The sequence below is a fragment of the Aquila chrysaetos genome, chromosome 7, assembly GCF_900496995.4.
Source record: "Aquila chrysaetos chrysaetos chromosome 7, bAquChr1.4, whole genome shotgun sequence".
Classification (NCBI taxonomy): domain Eukaryota; kingdom Metazoa; phylum Chordata; class Aves; order Accipitriformes; family Accipitridae; genus Aquila; species Aquila chrysaetos.
In genome coordinates, this window is record NC_044010.1 from 1,982,071 (window position 1) to 1,999,296 (window position 17,226).

Sequence of the window (17,226 nt, forward strand, 5' to 3'; positions counted from 1 at the left end):
TGTTTTTGACAGATCAGGCCAAGTCCCATGGTCAACACCACTTGGTCAGCCTGTTTGTCCAGCAAGCTGCATGTAATAAGGGACACTATTTTAGGAACTTTTCTCTGGATTGTCTCTGGGGAAAGCATATTAGTCTGGAGAAGTTAAGCATTGGCATTCCCCTGTGGTCACCGTGTCCTTCTCCACACAGACCAAAATGGCTGTGTTTTCTTCTGGCTACACACCACTCCACAGAACAGCAGAAATAATTGGTGGAAACATGAGAAAAAAAGAACATAAGGAACGAGTAAGAGTGGAAATGGATGATTTTAGAAGAGACGTGCAAGGGGAAAATGAAAGAGGCAGAGTGCTACAAACTGTGCAGTCAGCAGGAGCTTTGGACATGTTCACCTTGATAGCTATGGTGCAGCAGGAAGGGCCCTTCTTCAAGCAGACAGGTGAGGGAAAGGACCTTGTAGAGAAAAGTAGGTAGGATCAGAAAGTGCAAGTTCATGGGTGCCTGTAAAAGCAATGAGGAATGTTTTGACCTGAGACTGTCTCAACTGAAAGTCCAGTGGAATACTGTAGGTTTAGAAACCTTGGTTGTAACTACTCCTACTTTTGCTAGTTGCCAGCAATGGATAAGTTTGGGTTTGGAGTGTCCTTTCTCAAGGACTGTACTCTACCCTAGCAAAAGAAAACCATGAAACTGTTTTAATTGCTACTTGCCTAACACATGCCAAAAGTGGCATGGATTGCAACCTAACACGGCACCAGAGAACCAGCATTCCTATGGTGGTAGTCTAAGAAGGTCTCTTAACTCTGAAAGGAAGCCACCGCATGGGGGAGATCCTGCATGTCCCTGTGGCCGGACCTTGAACTCAGCATGTGGGCTTTTGTACAAGGCACCCCTTTAAGGAAAGGCAAATAATCTTATCTTGTCACTTTGGAGCTAGAAGAAATGGTAGGAAGCTTATCCCCTGCAGAAATATTTCTTTGTCCTTCAGTCAGACACAGTAGGTAGTGCCAGCCGCACTCTGCACCTCCAGGTGTTCACAGGCATGTTCTATTTTGTCAGAGCTTCAGGAGCTATTCCCTAATCCTCCTTTGCTTCCACCAACTTAAAGTAGAAGTAATGTCTTTGAGTTTAGCAAAGTTGTACCCCACTGAAGCTGGCGGATGAAGAAAACCAAGCTCCCAGTTCAAATGCTGGAAGAAAACTCAGATCTTCTTCCTGTCTTGTTTCATTGTGAGCAAATATGTGCAGCAGAGTGGCTTGAGCTGTGCTAGCCACCACAATTAATTACTACATATTGAGACTGGTTCATGCTGTACACCTCTGTATGTTGCTCACTTACAGATGTTGACACCTGTCTCTTGATTAATTCAGAATCCTAACACATGTAGAGAACTCTAGTTAAGAGTCAGAGTCTTATAGAGCTGGATGTCATTAGGGATGATTTTCATATGTCAGATGCACTTAACTTCCCCTGAATTCCCTGGGTCTGGAATGAAGTCAGTGTCTCCAACTGGATGACACCATTCAGGAGGGCTTAGCTCAGGAAAGGCTGAAGAAAACACAAAACCCACCTCAGTGCCTACCGAGACTGAACTGAGAGCGGCAACACTAGTGACTCTGACTCTCCCAGTTCCAAAATTGGAGGAAGGAGAGGTACTTGCTGTTCTGTGCACTAATTTGGGGGTAATTATAGGTCATAGTTCAGGGCACAAAATAATAGTCCTTGGAAGAAAAAAAAGTTCTTTTCTCCTATGTGTGGTACTGCATGGTTGGGTAGATACTGGCTTATCAGTAATTAGTGAATTCCTTTTGCAATTTTTGATTTGTACCAGAATGACAAATTATATCCAGGGTTGTGGCTCTCCTTCCACTTCCATCATTGTCAAAAAACCCCTCCAAAAGTCTGTAAAGTCAGTGGAATGATATCAGCACAAAATCAGTGAAGGGGCCTTAAGCCTCTGATACTTAATTTTCTGCAGCATGCAATTCCAGTCAATTCCCAAGGCTCCAGCCACGTACCCAGTTTGAAAGGCTGTCCAGGGAATGCTGGAATGATGCGGGGACAGCACCTAGCTAAGTGCCATCTGTTGGCCATTTACCGTACTGCTTCAGAGGGTGCGCAGAGTTGCTGAGTGCTTGAACCAGTCTCTTTAGGTTCAAATCTGCAGTTTAGTACCTCGTTTGGGGAGGACGACTCCATAATGGAAGCTTTTCCCTGGGCTCTCTTCAGACTCCCAGTGTAGTTTACCTGTACTTTCTCAGGACCTCAGAGAAGATGTAAGACTTTTGGTTAATGGTTCAGCACATGAGTAGATATACAAAAAGGTCTTACTGTGATTTGTGAAGCATACTCTTGCTTTTGGTTGAAGGATAAAGTGATTAACCAGCACTAGGAAAACAAATGCCCTAAGCATCGTGACCCCTACTCAGGCTTACCTGCTCCAACCCTTTGAGGCGGAGTAATTTTAGCTAGAGGAAGCAGATAAGTATTACTTTGCTCCTGCATCACTGGGCTCCTGAAACAGGGAGCAAATGTCTCAGCCCCTCTGTACTCTCAGATTGATTCTCTGTCTTGTGGTCACAGAACCCCAGCAGGTTATTTCGTATTATATTGAATCAGCTTGTGTCTAGGATATCAGTTTGGGGTGTAGTACTGGTCTCCACGTAACAATCTTCTCTTGGTAGGTTTGAGACACTCCTTTAGAGGGATGGACCTGTTATTGCTTCAGCCCAACTTGGAAGTCAGTGGGAGACATAAAGGACTCCATATTCAAAATGGATTGGGAGCAATACATACCGAACCTTTCTAATGTCCTACAGAATTTCTACATTGTACTGGCAGATTGTCTGAATTGTTGGCAAAGTTTAACGAAAATGTCCTTTGAGCACAATGTCCACTATCCAATGACATATCACCTAGGGTTCTTGCAGAACATAAATGCTTCCTGATGGCACTTGGGGCTGGAAGTTTCTCATATACTGTCGGCCAAACAGTTTATGTCCATGGCACTGCAGCAGTATGAATTTTCCAGAAATGTTTCCATGTGGCAGGAGGTAGGGCTGGGATCTGCAGGTGGCATCTTCCAGCCTCTTCTTAGCTATAGTCCTCTGCACTGATGTGCAAGCTGCTCCAGGAGACAGTGTCTCTCAAACACTGTAAATCAGAGACTTAGCCTGCATGACCTCAGGGTTATTAAAGAGTTTCTGGCATTTGCTTGGTATGGAAGGAATTTAAGCTGGGGTGATTTCATCACATTTTTAACACAGATTGTTACTTTTTGTCTCCTTAAGTTTCCCCTGCAGACAGAGGTATCTCTTTCTTTCTTAAAGTGTAGAGAATACATATAAATAGCTGTTTTATTCCTTCACTGGGATGCTTGTAGCTATGTGATCAATGAGGACACGAAAGTATTGTTTCTGTACCTTCTTTGAAATCCACAGAGCTCTTAATGAGCCATTTGATATAGTGCTTCACACCACTTTATTCCTCTGTCAATCATCTATTTGATACTAGTGCCAATTTTTTAAAAATCAGGTTCAAAACATAAACACATTGCTTTGCTGAATGTATTGTGAATTATTTTGATGTAATGGGAGTGTGCACCCTGTTGCAAAATAACACTGCTATTTGCAAAATTCCACCATAGCCCTATTGTATGAGAACTAGGACCATATCTAGGACCTAATACATACATACTTACATGAGATATTTTTGCAGAGAAACGGCCATCTGACTCAACATGCCAACCTGGACTTTTAAACTAGTCCAACCTCACTTTTTTGTTTGTTTGCTTATTTTTTGAGCAAGCTGCTGCCTTCTCCCCCATAAAGAGAGGTGGTTGTCTCGTGTGCTCTTTTCTGCAGTTTGCTTCAATTGCTTTCCTTGGTAACATATTCCATATGTTTACTATCTCCCCTTTTTGTCCTTCAGTAGCCTAGAGCATTTGCCTCACCAAAAGCTGCACAATTATTTTCCCAGGAAACATCACTGTTCCAAAAAAGATATTATAGGAGCAAATAAAACACATTTCCAAAATGGTGCTGCCAAATAGCAAAATAAAAAAATGCTCATTATTTTTGATGACAAGAATATTAAAAAGAAAAAAATGTGTTGTTTAAAAATAACCAACTCTTCAATAGTAATGTGGGAGTATATTCAATTAAATGGAATGTAGTTTTCCAGTGAGCCCATCTAATCTTGGACTGAAACTATGGGTTGAATTATTTTTTTTCATTTCTATTTTTTTAATCTATATTTTGTACTCCATTCCCAGCATTGTTCCTTACTATTTATATTTTATGTTGAGGGTTCTTTTTTCAGCTGTTTCTAAAACTTTACAAAAATGCCAGATGTCATGTTGGAAACCCAAAGCCCCAAATCAGGCCATAAATCACAACAATCCATAAATATATATGTGTTTTTATATATATATATAAGGCCATTGTACTGTTTTTTAGCACTTCCCTTGTTGGCTTTCCTACTCCCTCCCTTTACCACTCACAGCAGGTAGAACTGAAGTGTCTTACCTGGCATGTTTACTTTGCAGACTCAGAGCAGAGCACTGGGTCAGACACAGAGGTGCTGGCAGAAAGGACGTCCTGCTCATTTGGCTCCCATTCTGACCTTACATCTGGTGGCTCAGGCCCTCAGCCTCCTCCACCTTCATCCATGGAAGAAATCCAGGTAGAGCTGCAGTGTGCTGACCTCTGGAAAAGATTTCATGATATTGGGACAGAGATGATCATCACGAAAGCAGGCAGGTAAGATATCTCTGGCTTTCTGTCTAGTTAAATCATAACAAAACAAATTGAATTTTTTTTTTTTTTTTTAAGAAACCAACCCTTTTTTCTTCTTGGTAAGCCAAAGGAATAAATCTGCAGGAAAAATTAAATGGCTGTCAGAGTTTCACAGCTGTATCTCCTATTAGCTTTCTTAAGACAGGTAAAGTGGTTTCATATTACTGCTTGAATCAGCGACTCCAAAGGAGAACTGGCAGCTGCAGGAAACTGTTGAGGATAGTCTTTCCTCTGAGCAAATAAATCAGGAAATGATCATTGTACTGTTGGCTGTACTGAATTTAAGATGAGTTATGAATTTGGGGGTGAGCCATTTGAGTTTCCTTTCAAGTTCTTATAGCACTTCAGGAGCCAGTTGATTTAATCTCAAATTCAGTGAAATTCAAACTCACCTTTGCACCAAATGAATGTCTTCCTGCGGTTCTAAATAGATAAAATGATAATGACTTCCTGTATAAAAAAATGTGCGGGCTGAATGTTTCCCTCTGCTATTGCAACTAGTATCACGTCAGCTGAGGTTAGGAAGAGCCACTAATGAGCCAGTTTTTTTAAAAAATTAAAACTCACCCTGCCACGCCGTTAGCCAAGGGTAAGATCTTTATTGCTGTCTCCTGTTAAAAAACGGCTAGAAGTCTGCTTGCCAAAACACAACTGGAAGCTAGTTGTAAATTTCTAGACCCCTCAAACCAGGATTTTTAGCCATGTTTGCCTTGACGTCATGTTCCTTACTCCCACCTTACTACTGGTGTTTGAATTCCCATGAAGGCCGGGCAGGCGGGAATCAGCACCATGGACAGAGCCGGCGACTGGCAACGAACCACGTGACCGCCCCAGGAGCTGTTCTGCCCCTCCCGCAGGCCCGCAGAAGGGAATTTTTTCCCAAGTTTTTCGGGAAAAAAACAGCGTGCTCTGGTCTTTATAACTTTGCTTCATGCCTGGGCTCTCAGAATTTGCCAGAACAGCTAGACTTGTTGTTTAACGGTCTTGTGAAGTGAGCACTATTGCTCTGTAGCCCCAGGAAGTCCAGATAATTTGAGGAAAGTTGTACCGGACAAACAACCCAGATAATCCCTGAAGAAGATTATCAGAACGACATTAGCTCCCAGTTTTAGATATACGATCTCATTGGCACAGGAAGCATCTTGCATCACCACAGAGTGGGCTGCTGGTTTTGCCCTTCTGTCTCAAATGGAAGAAGCAAAGTAACAGGAATGATAACACTTGCTATTATGCAACACCTTTTCTCTAGAGATGTCAAAGCAGATGCAGAGAAAGTTATGATTATCCTCTTTTCATAGGGGGTGAAATTGAGACCTAAACAGATTAACTGATCTGTCCAGCATCATTAAATATGACACTGGCAGAACCATGTTCCTTGCTTCTGATTTTGTTGTCCTGGTGCCTGGGCCATGCTGTCTCAGAAAATTAAGATAATATATTGTAACCTGTTGGATTAACTATAATTAATTCTCTTATGATACATGGAGTGGATAGACTTAACTGCACCACAAGTATCTCAAAGCCCACCAACACCAGTGTACACTAAAATGCCCAGAGCTTAGTGGTATGAAGACTATCTCAGAGCTCGCATATTTCTGAATGAACTAGCTGACCTTGCTGGGATCTTAAAAAGCCATACCCTGATTACAGGTTGTTTTTGTTTTTGGTTTTTTTTTTTATTTATTTTTAAAAAGTCACCCAAAAAGTTACAACATCAATGCCACTGCAATTTTGCAAATAGTTCAATGCAACTTCTCACGAAAACCTTGGCAGCATTGGCAGGGGTCCTGGAGAAGGAAGTGTTCATGGAGAAAAACACAGTGAAATATTCTGGGGAAATAAAACATAATGAAATTAAATACTTTGGATCAGTTAAAAAAATAAAGAATTTCTATTTGGTCTGACTGATGCACATATACAAAAAAGATTCTCTAGTTTCCTATAAGTTTTTAGGAAATTACAATATTGAATACATTGCTGTTTTGTTTGTTTGGTTTTTTTTAAAAAACAGCTTTTTGTTGAAATTTGTCATCTGCTGCCTTCGAGCTCTAAACTCTTCTTTGTTGATTGGAACTATGTATTTTGGCACTTTTGAGATAAAACTGTTGTTCCGACATTTATGAATTGAAATGTTTCATGTCGGCAATGGAACATGGAACTTGCTGTTCATGTTGGCTTTCTGACAAATACAGCTTTCCACATTGCATATCTTCATAACAAACAATAGATACATATCCCTAATTACACAGTAATAAGAGGAAGCTGATTAAGAATTACAGTAAGATGTACATAGTTCCTTCCATGCGGGTACATGATGCAGCTGATTCCTGTGAAGCACCATGCCAGGAAAAATGACCCCCATTTAGTAAAGAAGCATCCCAAACCAAAACATTCAGATTTACTTCCCCTGCCTGATTTTCTTCTTTGCTTCAACATGGCCCCAAATAAAAACCAAAAAAATTGTTTTGATTTTCTTAGATTTTGGCTCAAAGGTTTTGGTTTTCATGTTTTGGAGGAGAGATCTCTATGCTCTGGGGAAAACCTTGGTCTGCATTTTCTGATGAAATATCTCTTTCCCTATTTATGCAGCTGTCAGAGGTGTTCAACAGCACATGTTAAGAAAGACAGACACCCTAACTTTATTTTAAGGAGTCAAAAATATGTATTTTGGTAATTTTTAGTAGGGAATAGATGTAGGGTACCTGTAAGGATTGTAAAGAATATTTCTCTTTCCAAGATTTTTTTCTGTAACACCATTAACAGCATTCTCAAGTGCCTTTGCAAGCTCCAGTCTTGATAATTTTTCCACTTACAAAAGACCATGTATCACAACACAGAGTCATAACTTACTGTGCAAATCATATATTTTTTACAATCCTAAATAATATCTTTTCTCCCTGAAAGGAGATGCTTATAACTATTTGAGTCCTGATGGCCAACTGGCTAATCACTGGCTGTCCACACAAAATCTATATAGCTACTAAATATATGTATTTTTTTCTGCTTGATGATGTTCTTCTCCAGAAGTGATGTTAACAATACTGTAGAGAATTTTTTTTTCTGCTGACTACATTTGTGGGTTCACCATTGCAAAGCATAATGAAGAGTTGGGCAGTTTCTTTAGGTAGTACATCTGGTTATTGGGGATGGTCCTTATAGATATGATACAATTCACAGATTAAATGTTTAACCTATCAGGTTAAACATTTTTCTTTCAGAGAGGATGTGTATGTGCTGGATGAGGGCGGAGTCTAGCAGTCCTGTTTCTCCATATGGGATGCATGATATATGAGGCATCCCATAGATTAGATTGTATGATTTCTGGCAAAAATAGCAGAACTGGCATTACGTCCTGAAGATTTCCTGCTAATTATTGAAATTGTGAGATGCACAGTGTAATTTGCAACTTCTTCCTTCCCCGGGGAAGATTTTGCTGCTCTTGTTGCTTTCTGTTTGGAAACCCTGTTTGAGTTCTGTAAGACCTTCTTGTTTTGAAAGCCCTTATAATTACAGACTCAGTTGCCTATAACTACAGCTGCTCCTTAATTTTCTATGACTAGTAAGGCACTGCTTGGTTCCTGCCTGACCCCGCAATGTCTTTCTGCTCTTGTTGTGTAATGCTAGTTTCTAACCTACGTTCTCATTTCAAACATATTTCTGGAGCTATATCCTGCCTGCGTGAGGCCTACCCCACTTTTTAACTTTCAGACTCCCACTCCCATTTAATTGTTTTGTTTTTTCTTTTTTTGATGCTCTATTTATAGATGTCTTTTTTTATCTGTTTCCATAAACCCACTTAAGTCCTCTTAGAACTTTTCCTTTCTTCCTTTCCATCAGAATATTATTATTCAGAATTTAATAGGATGCTTATAACAAGACTCCTTTGTTCTTTGTGCAAAAGATGCAGATAGCTTTGTCAGCTGCAGCGTATTCAATCTGCAATCACCTTTATCTCCTTTTTCTTTGAAAGACAACCTTAGACTCTATGCAAAATAAAATAAATTCAACTTAAGCCCCAGGTCATACAGATTTAAGCAACTAGTCCTAAAAACATCTTTAACTCTTCGTCTCTACTCTCCTTCACTAACAGTGATCACGCACGTACCCTGGCAACATCAGCAGAGGAATCTGAATCCCTCCCCACCTCCCTACAATCCCTAGCTAAAGTCCATGGTCACCTGAGCTGCAGGGGTAACTGTTAATTAACTGCTGCATAGAAATGCTGCCCAAAGGGGAAAGCAATGCGCACCTATTATTGGGGCAATACACTATGAAGAGTGCTTGGAGTCCTGCTCTGGAAGGGAAGCATAGCCTACTGTTCATGGAGGTGGCTATCCAAGTGTGACCACACAGCTGGGAGGTGTTCCTCTGGAGACCCAGGTTCTACCTGTCACAGAGCCAGGATCTCATTTCAACAACGAGGGAAATGATCTCACCTGTCATATCCTAGTTAATCACATCTGTACTGTGGGATGGCTCAAACCTAAGTGCTAAGGCTGGGCTCAGAAATAGGAGTGGAAAAGCCAGCAGTGAGTGGAACAGGTGACCTTGTTCTCTCCTGACTCCTCTGTGCCTCCTGATAGGTTAAATGGTATTTTCTCTGGAGTTTCTTTGCCTCCCTGAAACCATGAGTCAGAGTTGTTTGAAACATGTACTTGAGGCTGTTACCAAATGGGTTTGTTTTTTCTTTCCAGTGGAAGGAAGGAAGGGCCCCACAGTGCTCTTCAGTTAGAGACAGCAGCAGGGATTTTGTTGCGAAGCTCTGTTGATGCTGAAGGGGCCCATAGAGTGAACTTCTCGGAGCAAGGACTGGCAGGTTACAGCTACCAAACTGCTGCCCAGAGGTCCTGGCCCAGTGGGCTTTCTCCACCTTCCAGAAAAATGTCCCCTTTTGGAGCTACTGAGAAGATCTGCTGGACTCCCTCTCCCTCATAAGGAATAAATCCTTTTGCTCCCAAACCCTGCCCTCAGCCTTTCCTCTCAACACCAACATCTCCTCTACATGATCCCATGCTGCAGAGGGAAACAGAAAGGCATTCCTGCCTCCTTTCCCTTGCCTTGCCTTCCCTTCTCTTCCCTCACTTTCACTCTCACAGGTTAGTTTTTATAAAGAAATATACATTTGGCACCAGTCTTAAACGCAAGGAAATATGAGGTATAAAATAGCAAGGATAACTTCAGGCTGCCCTGTAAACTCATGCACATTGTAAATGCTGTGCACACTTAATCTGCAAACCTAAAACAGTTTATTTTGCAGAGTTTCTCAGATTTTTTTTTTTTATGACTGGGAAATAACTACTCTGCTTGTTACTGTCAATAGACAAATTGTCTTTTGCTACAACCGAGGAGTACATCCTTTCATTTTGGGGTTTGCATTTAGCAGATGTCAACCTTAAGCAAATTTAATCTTATTTAAGTTGTTGTTTACACAGTGTATGAATCATTACACTAAACAGTCATGAAAACTGTACAGTAAATTGTGTCAGTCCTTTTAAACTCTAATCTGACTTAACTAAGCTGTCTGTACAGGAGTGTTTCCAATGTCTGAAGAGCTTCAGGAATTGCATTTGTGTTTTGAGACAACCTGCCAGGTACCTTTAATTTCTTACCCCCAATGGGGAATTGCCCTCTCTAACATTAAGCTGTGAAAGAGAGAATGAATTTATGTTGGAAAGGATCTTTGGAGGTCATCTGGCCCATGCTCTGATGAAGACAGATCCAACTTGACACAAGCTTCACATGTGCTGGTTTGAGGGGCAAGGGTAAGAGTTGGCACCTTGAGACCCCTGTGGGTTAGAAATTGAAGCTTTATGCTATTGGGGGGGGGAAAAAAAAATCCAGTTTGGGGATATACCTGTGATCCTCCTTCTTTGAACAATTTTCACAAAGGAAAATTGAGCTGTATTTTTGTGTTAAATGAAAATTTTAAACAACAACAAAAAAATAATGCTGGCTGCCACAATCCAACTACTTCTTTCTATTGCTGAAAGTTCCCAAACATGGTTCTTAATATCAGTACACTACTGTGCTGGCAAACACTATTTTAATCAAGTTTTAGAGATCTTTATGTATCATTAATTTTCTTCACATTCAGAGTTTCATAAACCTCATTCTCGTTATGGAAGGAGACAGGAATTGAGTAAACTGAGGCACATGGTTATTACAAAAATGCTTTTTAAAACACTTCTAAGTAGTTATAAAATAATTGTAATAACTTATTTTGTATCACATCATATTTCCCCTAAAAGGCTATTGTGTGTAAGTTCACATTCTAAGTTTAGGAAGACTTTTCCTGCTGAGTGGTAAAGCTAACATATAAATAACCTGATCATCCCAAACTGCTGCTGATATAAAACCTCCTCCTAAAATATATCAGATGTCATCACGTGTTCCCTATGAAAACAGACAGCCTTCATGTCTCTAGCTGTTGACTATAAAGCTAGCTGGTATCTTTCTAGATGAAAGGTTCTCATATTCAAATGGCCTGAATTCCTTCCAAACCTTTGAGCCTCCTGTTTTCTATAGGGCTGGTGCCTCTGGGGGGGCAAGAGGAAACACAGAGCACAAGGACTTAACCCGGATTACACCTGAGTACATCCCTGAGTCGCCACTGTTTGCCTCTGCCTTTTCCATTTTCCCCTTTCCACGCAGCAGTGCTGCTGGAGACCTGCTGTGACAGTTCCAGGCCACATCCTTATGGCAAAGAAACCTGAGTTACTTTTACACCCACAGAAAAGAAAAACAGTAATAATTTACAAAACTTTAAAAGTACACTTAAACCTTAGAGAAAGCAGTGGGATCAGTGGAGCTCTCCCCGATCATTTTAGAGATTAGCCTCTAAGCCTGTTGAATGGTCTGCGGTAATCTTTTACAAGGTATTTCATAAGCAAACAACCCCACAGGCTATACTGCAACTCTACACGGGGCTGCAGATTTGGAGAGAGCTTCTTGGGACACACGGTATTCAATTTTCCCAATAGAGTGTGTGGAGTTAGACCCAAAGAGACTCAGGTTTAATCCTGGGTTTCTCATCAACCCTCTGAAACATGACCTACCTCTTAAGCTGCTCCCAAGCCACCTCTCTCCAATTAAGGAGAGCTGGACTGTAAAATGCCACATCCTGTACCCATTTGGCTCAGCAGATTTAATGAGCCATTGTGGTAGAAACAAGGTAATGCCCTTAAGCCACCGAAGACTAATCCATTATTCCTTTTTTCCCCCCCAAATGATTCAGCTAGCAAACTCACACCATCAGTTGCACAAATCTGCTCTCTCCTTGAAGGGTTTCTGCAGACAATTTTTCTGACAGTTTTATGTCTCATAACTCGGGTTAGCTGTGCTCTGCTGGCTGTGGGGTGGTGCTCTCCCCGCCCCCCATGATAAATGCCCTTTTCCAAGGCAGATGCAGTTACTAATAGGTCAGAACTTTCCTTCTCAGTGGCCTGAAACGGAAGAGCTGTGGGTAGGGCAAAGGCTGAGCACCAAACTCCTCCTTCCCACCCTCTTCTGCAAGTGGGTATATGTGGCCTGGATGGGAAAGAATAAAATAGCTTCTCATGGTCACACCCCTTCAGTGCAAAGTTTGAGACATGTTTGGAGATGCTGACATAAACTTTCCTGTTTTCTTCCTCCTCCAGGCTGTGTCCACTGGTAATACTTTAAGAAACAGAAATGTTGGGAGGAGATCGAAAACTTCTTCCCTGACATTTCACTGCTCCTCACTAAATAGAAAGGAAAGAGGCATGATGGTTTCTAGGGATGGCCCCTAGACACAGTGGACAAACATTTCTTGTACGCTTTTCCACGATTTTGGCATTGTGATTTTAAATTCCCCTTTAATATCTCCTTCCATCCAAACCACCCTCATTCCATAAGGATATATCTACGTATCAGAGGAGCAGAATGTAATTTTGTATGAACACCCAGTACTTCCAGAGTTTCTCCTACCAAAGCTCTGTATGTTCTGGGCAGAAGTCATGCAATTGAGTAACAACATCCTGTAGGACCTCAGCTCAAGGTTTTCTCCGATAAGGGCTGAGAAACCACTCAAGTAGAGCTTGGGTTTGAGTTAACAGTCGGTGAAACAACACGGGATTTCTTTCAGGGCTCTGCTGCTCGTTTCCTTTTGCACTACACCCAGTTTTGCTCCTCAGATTTTATGAGGACATTAAAATACCGCATTAGTTGCAAATATGATATGGCATAAACAATTCAGTCAGCGTGCTGTTTGAGGGAAGTGTAGGATGGCAGTTGGACTACTGGCAACCAGAAAATTTTTAAGAAGGAGAAATTATGCCATGGCCACAGCAACACTGACATCCTTTGAGGTTAAAATTGTTCTGAGCTGTTCTCTTCTGAAATAATTGCCTAGCTACAAACACATCCAGAACAGTGACTAGTGCACAGCAGAGCTAAACCTGTGCTCAGACAAGAAAAGAAAGGCTGGGAATTCATTCTTGCTGGTGTAGAGTTTCATAACTTGCCTATCAGGAGAAAATGCTTAAGACAGATCTGGATCATATGATGTAGAAAAGACAACTCTTATTAAAAAGACTGCATGAAATACTACCAGGACTTCAAGGAAACCATGACAATAATGCCAGTGTTTCTGTTAAATGTGAAATATATGCCTAATAAGCAGATTAATTTGAGGGACATTTTTTCTTAAATAACTATAAACATGAGAGTGAGAGGACCTTTCAGGATGATGGATTTGCTTTGAATATTACTCCAGTACTATCAAACTCTATACTGAAATGTGATTTTCTCAAAAAAGAGAACTAAAGCGATCCTGCGTTTAATGGAAAAACTGAGAGAATTATAGATGGATGGTCAGCAGGAAAAACAGCAGGAAGAAGGTTCTCATTCTAGAAATGCCTAGAGAGGACAATTTGTCTGGACCACAGCAGCAATGTCTGCTCGGAGCTATGAACAGAGTGCTTGACTGGGAATGTTTTATTGTTACCCACAGGCTGCTATCCTGCTACCCTTTTTCTTAAGTGGGAAAAATTTGAAGAGTCAAACCACTGCCAGCATGGCCTTTGCTACCCACACCAAGCCCAGAGGAGTCATGCCAAGAACTGGGCTGTGTAAAGCAGTGTGCTGCTGGTGTCAGCGAGAAGTCTAAGGAGCCCCTTCAGCTCCCTTATTCACCATTTTCTTCCTTATTTCTACTCTTCTTTTCCTAGGAGAATGTTTCCAGCCATGAGAGTGAAAATTACAGGCTTGGATCCTCACCAGCAGTATTATATTGCCATGGACATTGTGCCTGTGGATAACAAGCGATACAGGTAAGCTTTTTAGGTGCAGAGGTAGGAACCTTGTGATAACTCACTGTCAATGGACATGCCGTTATACACCATTGCAAAGGTATGCTGGAGGAGACCGTGTTGATTTACACCAACATAGCTGATTTGACCAGAATCGTGAGACACAAACCCAGAGGTTTATTATACTCTCTTGCACTTTCGGATTTAAATCTTGCTCTCTTCAAATAGCAGTTTTTAATCAGGGAGATCCCTGGCATGCATTTCACAATCGACACGATTAGCAACAACTGTCTGAGGAAACCGATAACTGGAGTTATCAATGGGGAGTCTGAAGCCTCTAAAGCTACTTCAGCGAGAAAGGAATGGGCAAGTAGCAGCTGAACTAAGATGGGCACCTCAGGTCTGGCCGGAACTGCACTGGGTGATTTTTGTTTTAAAAGCCTTCACTGCCCAGTACAGTAGCCACAGGGGATATGGACTCTGACCTACAGTGTGGAGTCATTGAGAAACCTTTTGGTGAATCTCCACTGCTGAGCTGAAAGACAGGAAGAAGAGATTTCTCTGATATTAATGGGCTTCCGATCCTAAAAAGTACTCCAGAAAACTCATGGTCCTCCGCATCCCAGAAAACTATCCAGACAGAGGTGATTTATCTATACTCATTAAAAGACTCCTGAGAGCAAGTCATTTCCCCAAATAGTCTTGGCTGCACCACATTCCAAGGATTCAAGAATTCATCTGCTGCTTGAAATGCTAAATATTACATTTTTGCTCTCAGATTGTGCAGTGTTTCTCAGGAAAATGCTTTTCCTGGGAAGCATCAAGGTAGCGTCTGATACTCAGCTTGATGTTTTTCCCCTTTCTTTGAGTGTGGTTCTGACAGCATTAACATCGAAAATAAATATATTGTCTTACATTTTTTTTCTGTCCTTGTTACCTTGTGCAGCCACATAGAGCAAAGTAGCAGTGGAAGGAACAGACTCTTTTTTTTTTTGCATTTCTTGTGAAAATACAGGAAATGAGTCACTGTTTGTAGGTAAGGACTGAAACAGCTTAGCAGAGCCGAGTAGAGACCCAGTGAGGGGCAGAACAGGGCAGAACTCAGAGGTGTCAGCAGGACTGTTTGTGAAATGCCTTCGGCTGAAGGAGCCGCAGGACAGAAAGAAAAAAAAGTGTCTAGGCAAAGCTCTGGCAGAGAAATTTATGGCATGTATAAGATGGCTAGATCAGGAACACAAAAGATCACAAACGACCAGGAACACAAAAATTATTTGTTCCTCTAATCCCAACATTTGTAATACTATACAGAATTTCCTATTTCGCAACATTTCAAACCAGAAATTCTGTTTTATCAGTTGTTCTAGTGGTATCCATTGGATTTTGCCCTTTCTGGGTGAAGACACATGTGTTTTGCACAGTCTGGCATGGCAGCCAGTGCAGATTTCCGGAAATCACAGGGTATTTATTAATATTTTCAGAGAGGGCTTTGTTTAACCGTATTTCCTCGCCTCTTACTCTGGCTGAGAGAGGGTTAAGGAGTTGAGAAGGCACATGTGGCAGAGTTTTACAGGGAAAATAACTGCAAAGGTGGTTTTAATAAGGAATCAAGTCTGAACAAGTGGCTCAGGGGTAATCTGGCTTTCATTTGGAAGGTAGGAGGTTGCAATAAAGCACATTCTCCCTTGACTGCAAATGAGAGCTTGGGGTGCGTGCGGTAGGGTGGCAGGGGAGGGGGAGCCCTGGAAATGTTCCTCCAGTGAGTGAGTGACAACTTCTCTTAGCCATCTCCCCTTCCTCTTCAGGTATGTGTATCACAGCTCCAAGTGGATGGTGGCTGGCAATGCTGACTCCCCAGTGCCCCCGAGGGTTTACATCCACCCCGACTCGCTGGCTTCTGGAGACACTTGGATGAGGCAGGTGGTCAGTTTTGACAAGCTCAAGCTGACCAACAACGAGCTTGATGATCAAGGCCACGTAAGTTAGAAGCTAATCCTGGTGGCTGGTGCCCCAGCCTCACTCCTCTCAGACTCAAAAGGGTGCTGCTGCTGCTTCGGTGCTCCTGTGTCCTGCTGGGCACATGTGTCTGTAGCCACTCTCCAGAATTATGGAGCTTTTTTCCCCACTTCAGTGCTTTTCCTCAAAATGTTGCCTGACCCTATAGAGCAATAAAGCCCCTTTCTCTCTGCACATAGCACAAACTTTGTCTCATACATACTTGTAAGAAAAGGGTAATTTTCTTCATATTAGCCCTTACTCCATCCCTGCTTCCTTGTACATCTGGTTGTAGGGTAGAATATTCGGAAAAAAAAAAAAATCCTTTTCCTTCTCCTTTTGTTTTCTCTTCAGATAATCTTACATTCAATGCATAAGTACCAGCCCCGTGTTCATGTCATCCGCAAGGATTTCAGCAGTGATCTTTCTCCTACAAAGCCAGTTCCTTCAGGAGATGGGGTGAAAACCTTCAACTTCCCTGAGACTGTCTTCACCACAGTGACAGCCTACCAAAATCAACAGGTAAAGCTGCATGCCTCAGGCTCCTTTTGCGTTGGGTGTTCATATAAATATCAGTGTGCTCTTCATGTTTGAAACATTAACTTCTCGAAGAAACGTAGCTCAAGTAGAGTGTACACTTCACAGGCTCACTGTTTTTTTTCTGCACAGAACGAAAATGCTTACTATGGCATAATGTGTAGACATGAGGTATCTAGCCAGAAAACCACCTTGCAGATGAGATGCCTGCAGTTTTTACTGTAAAGTAAATAGGTGAGATCAACCATAAAGAGATGTATTGTGTTCACATTTTCTTGCTGTCTTATGGTACAAACTACAGTGTCCTGTCCCCACTGTAATTTTAAGGCAATACAACTAGTCCAGATCTGTTACCTCACAGAGAAAACACATGGTTGTGGGATTTTTTTAGCAGTGAAGGAAAAAATTTTAGAGAAGTGCAATCTCATCAGTTTTCTGACAAAAGAAGTCTTTGAACATGAGCAGCAGCAGTCCCTGTATTGCATATGAACTGAAATTCTCATGCATAATTCACGTTTTATTCAGATCTTGCACAGTTCCCAGTGGAGAGAGTGTTACTATTGACTCCAGATATCATAAGGAAAAAATGTTGCCACAGTGGGATCCTATCTGTAGAGACCTTGACTACTGAGC

General features: G+C 41.6%; 1 protein-coding gene across 1 annotated transcript in view; it reads left to right on the forward strand.

The window, feature by feature from the left end:
• The window catches only part of TBX15 (T-box transcription factor 15), a 99,567-nt gene that overhangs the window by 54,925 nt on the left and 27,416 nt on the right, over positions 1-17,226 (forward strand). The window contains exons 2-5 of the mRNA XM_030020884.2: positions 4,546-4,759; positions 13,984-14,085; positions 15,867-16,038; positions 16,411-16,578. Of these exons, the coding sequence (XP_029876744.1) occupies positions 4,546-4,759; positions 13,984-14,085; positions 15,867-16,038; positions 16,411-16,578 (656 nt within the window). The remainder of the gene's footprint in view (positions 1-4,545; positions 4,760-13,983; positions 14,086-15,866; positions 16,039-16,410; positions 16,579-17,226) is intronic.